The sequence below is a fragment of the Vicugna pacos genome, chromosome 13, assembly GCF_048564905.1.
Source record: "Vicugna pacos chromosome 13, VicPac4, whole genome shotgun sequence".
Lineage (NCBI taxonomy): Eukaryota > Metazoa > Chordata > Mammalia > Artiodactyla > Camelidae > Vicugna > Vicugna pacos.
In genome coordinates this window covers 29717995-29729642 of record NC_132999.1, presented here as the reverse complement: position 1 = coordinate 29729642, position 11648 = coordinate 29717995, and the positions used below count along the sequence as shown (strand labels likewise).

Below are 11648 nucleotides of genomic sequence, written 5' to 3'. Positions count from 1 at the left end.
TAGATGTGGTCACAGTATGGAGAAGGAAAAGTCAAGTCCCAAAATGAAATACGTGAATAGTATGAGGCAGTGTTACAAAGTGGTTAAAATCAGAGCCTTTGGAGACCTATTATGCAACTTACTGGCCGTATAACTGAGCAGTTTTACTTCATATTTGTTTATTTAACTCTGTTAATTATAAATTAATGCCTTTATAGGATTTACTGGTCTAAATTAGATAATACATGTATGTAAAGTTTCTAGTATTCATACAGTTTGCTGGGAACTTGAGCAAGTTGTTTAACCATCCAACTTAGAATGATAGAAAATAAGGATAATATATTCCCTATTTTCCCTACAGCAGAGTTACTTTGAGGATGTGAAGCCTCTGAAAACTGCAAATTGGTAATCATAGCAGCTGAATGTATTAATTATACCTAGTAGAAGAGAAGATGATTGCTCTCACTTTGTCTTTAATAGGACCTCATCTCTTGGTTCATCTTTGTAAGATACAGGATACTTCTTGATCATAAAAACTGAATTAGTAAAATTTACCCTTCTGGGAACAGCTTTCTGCCTGTGCTAAGGAACTGTCACAGGGACTAATGTGATAAGGGACTAATGAGTTCTCAAGAAAATAAATCTTAACAGGAGCTAAGGAGAGTCTTGTTGCCTGGTTTGGAAGGGAGAAGAAGGTTAAGATTATCAGGAGTCAACCCTGGAAAGCAGAATTAAAGTGCTGGAAATTGGCATGGCCAATTTTTGGTTGCCTGCTCTCATTCCCCATAACTGGGGCTGTGGTAATTTTTATGATTGAGTTGTGTATTTTGGTCTTTCCTGGCCTTTATAGCAAACCAGTGAAAACAGCTGGTATGATTATTATTCCACACATAAGGATTGTTAAAAAAACCCCAAAAAACAAAAAAACTCGGAATTCCCAATCTTTATTTCATCTGCTTTTCAAACAGAAAAAGCAGATGTTACTATTCTGAACACTCGTTATGTGATATTGGGTATAGGAATTTTCCCTAAGGGTAGCTCAGATTTTCCCCCCACCCACTGCTTTTTATTTGCTGTGTGATCTTGGCTAAAATTTTTATTTATGAACCAACACTTTCACTTTCCTTATTGCTGACAGACATGTTAATCTTGTTCTTGTTTTTGAATTGGGCCTTGTACCCAGCTTTCTCAACTGCATTTTCCTTTGAAGTTTTTAGTATTAGTAAGGTTCCCTGACTATACTGACTAGTGTTGGTCAGTATTGGTTAACTCTCTTTATACTGTGATCTGAGGTAAATTTAGTATGTTCTTTTTCCTGCAGGTTTTCTGTGCTTCCTGCTGCAGCCTGAAATGTAAACTGTTATACATGGATAGAAAGGAAGCTAGAGTATGTGTAATCTGCCATTCAGTGCTAATGAATGGTAAGTATTAAAACAAGTTGAATTCACAGTTATTGAGACAGATCAAAAGAATTCCTATAAAAAAGCTACTGATTTTTCCTGCCTTGCTCTACAAGTTGCTCACCTTCTCAAAGATCCTAACTTTAACTGAAAATTTTGAAAGTATCTTAGTGTTTCAGAATTTCTGTGCCTAAGTTAATGAATAAATGCTAAAGTCAGGTAAGTTTTGCAGGAAGAATGGAAATTCTTGTGGAAATCTGGTGCTATGTGGCTGTTAATGTTCCTGTGAAATTACTGGAGTAGGGAGGGGAAGGGGGCTATTAACTACTTAAATGATGAAATATTAAAATTGGGCTAAGGTTTTCCTCTCAAGGGAAGCTCTCTTTCTAGGGAATACCTTAATAATGTAGAACGTATTCTTTTAACACCTTGGTTCATTCATCTTGTTAAATATTTTAGCATCTGGAATCAAATAGAAAATTTATCTGTTGTCAACTTAATACTAATTTGTTATAAGAATAATGGTTTTGAATTTTGTTATGTGGTAAAAGATAATGGCCACAAGAAGGTAAATATAGCTTATTCAGTGTTCATCTTTTGCGGGACTGGAAGTGAATTGAAGGGCATTTGAATGAAAATAAAAACCAAAAACCAAACAAAAAACTCCAGAGTATTCTTGTAAAGAGATACAATAAAACTGATCAGGCTCTAGTATTTTCTCTTTGAGTGCATCTTTGTGCAGTTCCCAGAACAGTTACTAATAGTCATAAAATGTTGAACTTGGACACCGCTGCCGGCTGTGCCAGGGTAGTGTTGTCTCCTGGAGGCTGAAACTTAATCTGCTCAAGACCCTTCCTGCTCTGTGTGTCTGCGTTGCTCATAGTGATGTTTTCCTGTTGCTGGCTTATTAAACTATTGCATGTCAGTTAATCTGATCTGTTCTAATTTCCTATGATCCGCCCAATTTCCTCCCATTTCTGAATTCTTATAATTTTGATCAAATATGAATTCATTCTCTTTACTCTTAAGGGTCATTTTTCAGATGGTGGTTATTTCACTCAGTGGCTCAATTGATGATGTTTATTCCTGCTTTCATTTTCGGATATTTATCCACAGATAAGAACATGCTGCTTAATTACAGTACCCAATACCTCTTTTATTTGATGAGGTCTTCCAACTTGATAGCTTTTTTATGTAAACTTGACATAGCTAAAAATGAAGGAAATGGCAGAGGATTCATATGGAATACTTACTTTTTATTAAGCCAGGGATACCCTTAACAGGGGATCCTAAAATAATCTACTTTTCCTGGTTTTTCCAGCATCTTTCCTCTCGCATGGCTTAGCCTGGTCTTTTACTGAATATTTAATTTGATGCTTTTCAGTGTTTCCTGTCCCTGTTTCCCTTTCTCCTTTTCTCTTCCTTCCCTCTTCCTCCAGTGCTTTCAAAGGAACATAGCTGTTATTTCTAGCTTTGTGCTGCAATTTGGAGGCAATAAATATTCAAAATCTTATGGATCATTCTTTGATGTAGAGTGAAATTTTTAAAAAGATGCTCAAAAAATTGAGTGTTTTCTATTCCTCGGCATGTGATATTACCAGAACCTAGAAGATAAAATTCATATCTTATTTCTGTAACATCTTCCATCCTATTTACTTTAAAGACAATAGTTGATATGTCAGTATTTAGTTAGTAAAATTATAGTGTATACAGAACCTTAACACATTTGTGATCATTCATATTGGTTGATGGCACTTATATGATATTGGCACATTTTCATGTTCAAATGGGTCCTGTGCTTTTGAGACACACCAGAGTTGTGAAATGGTTGTTTTTGCTGGATACCTTTACACAAGGTAATGATTGCACAAGAGCAGAATTCACTAAATTGTTGAGATGTGTTCTTCTGAGCTTTAGGCTTCAGAAATTTTCAAATGACTTTTACCTCAACTAAGAAAAGCCTGAAAGTCTAGAAATGAAACCAAAAATATACAATGGAGTTATGCTATTTTAGCCCCTGATTTTGATTTTTAATAAAATTTTATAAAATGCTTTGAATATTAAGCCTACCCCACCCCCACTGTCTAAATGCTATCCCAGTTGCAAGTCCTTAATAAGTTTAACGTTGTTTTACTCCCTCTTAAGCAAATTATGTTCTCCTTTAAAGAAGCCAGGGGCCTCGTCAGTAACTTCAGACTGATCTGCTGTCAGTCTGTATCAGAAGTATCATATAATTCTTATTTGTTGCTTCCAAATCGTTGACTTACCTAAATGGTCTCCCTTATTGAATAAAATCACCTATCTCCTTAATACCTTCACTAGCTGGAAGAGAGACATACTATGAGTATTAATGAGAAGGAACTACATTATTTATCCAGTATTGTGGAGGTCTTGATGTCCATATTTTGCAATCCATTCACATTGATTGTGTCTGTATTTGCTTCAGCTCAAGCCTGGGAGAACATGATGAGTGCCTCAAGCCAGAGCCCTAACCCTAACAATCCTGCTGAATACTGTTCTACTATCCCTCCCTTGCAGCAAGCTCAGGCCTCAGGAGCCCTGAGCTCTCCACCTCCCACTGTGATGGTACCTGTGGGAGTTTTAAAGCACCCTGGAGCAGAAGGTAGGGGATCATGTGCTATTCTCTTTTTCCTCACCAAGTTCCTCTGAAAAGGTGCTGATGTGATTTTACAGCACAAGTCTTTAAATTGCAGATAAATCCCTTTGGGTGGTTATTAGAGTGGAAGAACAAGGTGAGAAATGTGTTGAGACAATTTCTAGGCAAGTAAGGAATAGTGTTATGTTGCTTGATATTTTGGAGGCACCTCTAAAAATATGCCAATACCCTCTCCCATGTAAGACTGGAGTAGTTACTCTGCTTTTACTTGAAAAGTGATGCAAAATTTGAAGTCAGCCTGCAAAATCCTAGCCTCATGCCTACCTTGGTGTTCTCTGCAGGAATTTAATAAGTAATGAAAGTAAGAATTTTTTTTTCTGACCAGTTTATTCTAGTATTGCTTTTTGAAATATATATATTGTCATTTTCTCTTTTCATTTTAAATCTATCCATATAAAAATATGTGTTGGGTACACAGATCTTTATAAAATCCAGAACTTTCATCCTGATTATATCATATGTTAGGTAGAAAATTATAGGCTCAACTTATTTTAGTTTATTATATCTTTATGATTATGATATTGTCAGATGAAAGGCACTTTGTAAGTTCAGGGGATTGTCAATAGTAAAAACAACACATATTTCCTTAAAATGATCTTGTTAAGAAGTTTCCCTTGATAATTAAGATCTCTCTTCTTTCATTAATTTTGTATCTTTTTATCTAGTAATATTCCCTGCCCCTTGCTAAACAGCCCTCCTCCCCTTTTGAAGATCAAAGACTTCTATCGACATTATCAGACTTCCCATTTTCCCCTTTTCAGATCATCCCTTAGTCATGCTCCTTGTATTTTTATGAGCTCAGGCTTTTCTTCTTAAAAATCTTTATTCTCTTTACTTCATTTGTCGTTTTTGTTGTTCTTCCCTAGTCTCTCTTTGTTTTGGCCTTTTGAATTGATTTCCAGAAGTAGATTTAAAGGGATCATTTCGTCAGACTCAGTTTTTCAGCTTTTCCCCGTCCTTTTATTAAAATGCAAGCTACTTTGCACTGCCAGATCCATCCTTTTCTTCTTCAGTTATACCTTAGCCAAAGATCTGGCCAATTTGCTTCCCAATTCTTACGTATCTGTGCCAGCTCTTCTTTTATTAATTAATAATTCTTCAGCATTCTTCAGGGCATCTTTTGCCCTTTAAAAATACCGTATCACTTTTCCAGATGTTTAGTTCCTACAGAAACCTTGTACTTTTAGGAGATGTGGATGTCTATTGTTAGATATTTCCCCTGCTCTTAGTTTATTTCTTAGGCACTTCAAACACCTTCCTTAGTTTCTCTGTGAGTGATACAGGACAGAGGATGTGACACAATCATAGACATATTTAATATTTTAAAGGAAAGCATTTTAAATCTTTACATATAGGTTGTAGAAGTAAAGAATATCCCTAAATGTGTATTTTTTTTTATTAATTTATAACCACCTTTATACCATTACAGTTACTATATTTATAAATATAAAGTGCTAAATACTGATTTCTTTGTTCATCTGGAATTGGTGACCTTCTCTTCTTCGATGTTAGAAGCCCTACCAATGTCACAGTGATGCCTGTTTTATTTTTCTGGCTCCTGAAGTGGCTCAGCCCAGAGAGCAGAGGCGAGTTTGGTTTGCTGATGGGATCTTGCCTAATGGAGAAGTTGCTGATGCAGCCAAATTAACCATGAATGGAACTTCCTCTGCAGGAACCCTGGCTGTGTCACATGACCCAGTCAAGCCAGTAACTAGCAGTCCCCTACCGGCAGAGGTAAGAAAACAAAGCGGCAGCTGAAAGTGAGAGCTTTCCTCAGCACTGTGCTACCTGGGTCTTGCCTTTTTCTAAGTCGAGTGACCTTTCTGTGGAACCCTGTAGACTGCAGATGCAGTTCAGTGCGTGTGTGTGTGTGTGTGTGTGTGTGTGTGTGTGTGTGTAGGGGTAAAATAAATAATGGCAGAGTCAGTTGTTCTTGTTTGTTCTAATGAAGGTTATTTTCCAGTGTGCTCAGAACTGTACTGTAGCTAGAGGCTGTGCTGGAGGGAATCCTGGCCCCGTGATAACGCTGGTGTTCAGAAACATCCCCCAGGGTCTCTGGTAGGCCGCGGGGCATTGCCGTGGTGAGGAGGGCCAGCCAATATGAAGGTGGCTGAGGGGTCCTTCTGTTCCTTTGTCATCAGAGTATCTCTGCTTTTTTTCTGGTCTCCCTGCTTCCATGTAAGATTTTTTAAAAGGATTTGACAGCTTAAAAATAAGTTGAAAAACCACGGACTTAATGGATGAACGACTCTTATATACGTGAGGCACCAGCTCGTTCTGTCTTGCCTCACTTACCTTGTCTCTGTAGGATATCCTGGTCACAATTTGGGGGCTAGTGGGATCTCATTCCTTGGGGCCTAATTTTCAGAAGGGGACAAATACCAGCTACATTTTTTTTTTTTGAGTCAGTGAGAGAATAGAGTCACCTAAGACCATATCTATCTTTATTTGAAAATAAGAGAATCAGAGTTTGGATAAAATTTTTACTTTTGATGTTTTCATAGTTACTATTTATGTTCAGTAATATTTTTTCAGAAATTTACATAATTTGTGAATTTGGTTGTAATTGAAACTGTGTATTATTAAGATAAGATTTATTGACCTATAGAACTGAATTTCCTGTTTGGTGAAGGAATGTTAAACCATGTCATATCTGTCTTCAGATATTTTTAAGTCTGGGGTATTTTTCTGTGGCTACAGACAGAGGACAACAGCTATGTCTTATTTTACATTGTATCTTCTTTTTATCTTCTTTATCAAGGAAATTTCATTTTTCCTCCAATTGTTTGTGTGGAGAAATTTCAACCCACAGAAAAGTTGCAAAAATAGTACAGTAAACACCCATATGCTCTTCATCCATATTCACCATTTGTTATCATTTTGCCTCGTTTACCCTACCCCTGCAAACACATTGTTCTTGATGAACCATTTGAAAATTAGTTGCACTTTATCACTTAATATTTCAGCTTGTGTTTCCTCAGAACAAGCCATTTTCTTACATAAGCACAGTACAATTGTATGAGAAAGAAATTTGACATGTAATTCGATTATCATATATAGAGGCCATTTTCAGATTTCCCTAGCTGTCCCAATAATGTTCTTCATTCTTTCAATTATACACATATCTGCACACACACATTTATATGTATTTTTTTAAATTAAATAAAGTTCTTTATAAAAAATTAGAATCCCACCAAGGATCACAGCTGCATTTAGCTGTCATGTTTCTTTGATTTTCTTTAATCTAAAACAGTTCTCCCACTTTGTTTTTTTTTTTTTTTTTTTTTTTTTTTGGTCTTTCAGTAGTTTTGAAGCATCGAGGCCATGTTTGGCAAAAAGTCCTTAATTAGTATTTGTCTGTTTTCTTCCTCGTGATTAGTTTCAGATTAAACATGTTTGGCACAAATAATACTACATAAGTGACGGTCATTTTTTAGTGGAACACATCAAGAAGCATCAGTTTAATAATTGGTTAAATTGATATCCCCTGTGTTTCTCCACTGCAAAAGTAGCTTTTCCTCTTTGCAATTAAAAATTAATGTGATGGCTGTTACTTTGAGTGTCTTGTTTCCTTATGGTCTTTTGGCTAGTGATTTTACTGTCCATGACGGTTTGTGCTGAATCAGTTATAACTATGGTGTTTATATAGTGATGGCTTTTTCTTTTTATTAAACTTCTTTTGCATCTCTTACATTATATGATACATTCTTAAAACATAAATTTTTCAAATGAATGAGGAATCTCTAGTTAATGAATATTGTAGGGAGACAAAGTTCAGCTCTGTTGAAGAGAAACTAAAATAAGCTAGTTATTTTGTTTCTGTGCTCTCTTATTGTTTAACACTCTATTTTAATATTTATCTGGTAAAATGAAGGAAAACAAAATTCGTTAAAAAGTCAGAGCTGAAAATATTTTTCTCATCTTTATGAGCTAGTAGAGTTCCTGGCACTTAAAAGGTGCTCAGTAAATGAAATAAATTCCTTTTCACAGATGATACTTAAGTAGAAGCCAGGTGACTACTTCTTATGATATTAAAAGGTGGGTTTATGCATCATTAAATAGCAAGTTAGAATAGATTACTTTATTTTCTGTGCTAGGCTTTCAAATCAGTAATGGTTTGCCAATAAAATTTTCCAAATTTCCTTATAGGATGATGTACTGAGAACATTGCAAAAATTTTAGCAAAAACCCGCTAAAAACTCACAGTCCTAAATTATAAATAGTGTATACAAGAGTGTGGTAAGACATAGGCATATTAAAAAAAATAGTTTTAGTCTTTATTCAAGTATAAAATATATATAGCAAAGTGCTTAAGGAGCATTAATCTTTAGGAAACAACATGATGAACATACATGTATATGTATATGTATATAGACACACACACCCCCATGTAGCCACCATCAAGGGAAGATACACAGAACATTTACATCACTCCAGAGTGTTCCCTCATTCCCTTTTTCTGTCAATACCTGGCCGCCCCCACCACCAAGGTAACCAGTTTTTTAACTTGTATTACTGTGGATTAGTTTTGCCTGTTTTTGAATTTCATATAAATGGAAACATACAGTATATAATGTTTTGTTTCTAGCTTGTTAAATTCAACTAATATTTATGAGATTTATCAATATTGTGTGCAGCAAAAGTAAATCTTTTTATTGCTAAGTAATATTCCATCATGTGGCTTTACTGCAATTTATCTGTTTTCTTATTAATGGACATTTGGATTGTTTCCAGTTTGGCTATTTGAATAAAGCTACTAAAACATTTTTATATATGTTTTAAAAGTTTTTAAATGCTTTTAACTTAAAGCTTTTTTTGCTTGCTTAAGTTATAAAGAATATAGAGAAGAGGGCATCATTTTAATAGATCTTTGAGCATATGCTATTAAATTGTTACTTAAGTGGCTTTACCTCCACCCAGAATGTATTTTGCAACATGATGCCTTTTGTTTTGTCTATCTCTTTTGCTCTAAGTTATGTTTTCAGAGCTATATGTTTTTATTTGAACATGCCATTCATTCTGTTTGTAGGGCTGAATAATTTGACCTTGTAAGATTATATCACAAAATAGTAATCCATTCTCTTAATAATGGACATTTGGGTTAGTTCCAGCATGGGTTATTACGAATAAATATTTTTGTATATATATACATGCATAACATGATGCTTTATTAAGTGTAGCTAATGTGATCTTCATATTAATGCAAAGAAAAATGAACTTGAAGTTTAATTTCATTGCATAGTAAATGAAACTATTTTATCAAAGTTAGCTTTTTAATTTTATATTATAGTAAAATGTACATAACATAGAGTGTGCCATTTTAACCATTTTAAGTACATTCATATTGTTTTACAACTATCACCCCAGTTGTCAAAGTTATTTTAAAAAAAAACGATATAAATGACTCTTTAAGTAGACCCAAATATATTAAAGGTTCAGAAATTATGAGATAATAGTGAAATTTTGCTTCTGTTGCCACTGTAGGTTTTAAAAATATTTTTCTTTCATGGCAAAACAAATCTGAGTAGAGGAATCTTTCACCCAGGTTGCAAGGCCTCTTATCTCATTATTATGATTCAATGATGCCAAGAGAAGAAAACATACAATTGGAAATGTTTTCATAGTATAAGCCCAATTCTTTGGGAAACCACGGGTTAATGACTATGCTGGACTATCTTTCAAAAAGTCTAAATTCCAAATTTTCACTTGAATTCCCATTTATAGTCTTGACTATATTCTGCCAAAGTCTCAAACTCTCTACAATGCTCTCTTTGCTAATTTGCTTTTCCTAGGCGGATATTTCTCTATTCTCTGGGAGTATAACTCAGGTTGGAAGTCCTGTTGGCAGTGCAATGAACCTTATTCCTGAAGATGGCCTTCCTCCCATCCTCATCTCCACTGGTGTCAAAGGAGGTATGTGGACATATATATAAACAGGGATAGTTACATATCTCAAATGTTGCCTTCTGATTAAGGGAAAGAGAGTTCAAGTGATAACCACCCTTCTCTTCTCCCACAAAAAAAGCAGCTACTCAGTGCCATGAAAATCACTTCCTACTACTGATTGTTTTAGAGAAAATATTTGTTTTTATATTATTTCATTTGTTGAAAGGTTGTAATATTATTTTAAATTGTAATATAAATGTAGCTTATTGGCAGTTTTTTCTTTATATTTTGAAGTGTATAATACTCTGAAGAATTGCTTGTAGTTCTAGGATTGGCCCACCTGATATAACTATATCAGTACAATAATTTAACTTTTTGTTTTGAAGTATGATATACATTCAGAATGTACATATAATAAGTGGAGAGCACTGAACTTAAGTTGCAGTTTTACTGTTAGGAAACATTTTTAGTGAGTCCTGGTAAGATGCAAAGTTACTGTTCGTTCGCAAGAATGCTTATCTATATGTAAAAGTTTGTTGTTGATAGATTAGATCAGCATCCAGTCAGTACATTTTCAAGAGATGGTTTATTAATAATCGCTCCTCAGTTTTGTCCTAGTCTTTTACCTGGTCTCCTTGCCTTCAATCTTTCTCTCCTTTATTTAATCTTCCACATTGTGGCCAGTTATCTTTTTAAACATAGATATTATCATATATTATTTCTGCTTACAAAATTCAATGGCTTCCCAGTGCCTTTAGTATAAATTATTTATCTTGACTTACAGTGTTCCTTGTAAAGTTATCTCAACTTGTGTAACTTTCTTTCCAGCCAACACTCCAGTACTTTACATGCATACTACAGATTGTTTACTGTTTTCTTAATATTCACATTTCATACTTCCATGCTTTTTCTTATGCTGTGGAATGGTGGGAGGAGAATGGACTTCAGAACCGGGCAAATCTGAATTTTAATCCCATTCTAGCTGTGTGATCCAGTAGGCAAGTCGTTTATCCTCTCTGAATCTTTATCTTAGTGTTTTTTTTTTTTTTTTTAGTTAGGTAACTAGATCTACTTAAGAGTCAGATTAAATTAAATCAGATTTCATACCTGACAGTACATAACAAGAAAATTGGGAAAAAGTAGGCATATAATTAATGTTTTTATTGTCTTCTCTTCCTCTGTCTAGAATAGAATACCCTTCTATACTCTAGACTCTATGAATAACTCCTCAGCCTTTCAAAATCCGTATATATGGAAAACTGAATCCTACCTTGGCTTTGTTAGTAGTGTTTTGCATCCACATCTCTGTTCTAATAGAAATTGTTATAGATGGTTACTATATTAACACATTTTTCACTGAAATTAGATATTTCATAGGTCTGTTTCTTTCACTAGACCGTGAATTCATGTTGTGTCTTCTGCTCCTAGCCTGGTACTAGGCCTGTAGAAGGTTCTCAGCAGTGCTGGCTGAATGTATCATGCTATCAAATACAGCTTGTGTATTTGATGAACTTTCACATAAAGTTAAGCATTCTTTTGATTGTATAATGCCTTTGCTCCGTTCTAGGATCCTCTAAAAATACTCCTTTGTGATTAAAATTGCTACTTAGGTTTCAAATTTTGGTTATTTTAATAAATCTTGTATTAATAAGAAATTAAATTGGGTATTCTGTTGTTAAAATAAATAAGATTGCAAGGTTCCATTT

The 11648-nt window shown here is 34.6% G+C and overlaps 1 protein-coding gene across 6 annotated transcripts in view; it reads left to right on the top strand.

The window, feature by feature from the left end:
- Nucleotides 1-11648, top strand: part of ZFYVE9 (zinc finger FYVE-type containing 9) — a 130986-nt gene that overhangs the window by 77781 nt on the left and 41557 nt on the right. For 5 of the 6 annotated variants that reach the window (XR_012079106.1, XM_072974437.1, XM_072974439.1 and 2 more), the window contains 4 exons: nucleotides 1301-1400; nucleotides 3826-4002; nucleotides 5621-5790; nucleotides 9849-9969. Coding sequence is in view for 5 of the 6 variants with exons in the window: in XM_072974437.1 (XP_072830538.1) it covers nucleotides 1301-1400; nucleotides 3826-4002; nucleotides 5621-5790; nucleotides 9849-9969 (568 nt within the window). In the remaining variant the exon portion in view is untranslated. The remainder of the gene's footprint in view (nucleotides 1-1300; nucleotides 1401-3825; nucleotides 4003-5620; nucleotides 5791-9848; nucleotides 9970-11648) is intronic. The other variant, XM_072974441.1, reaches the window with a different exon arrangement.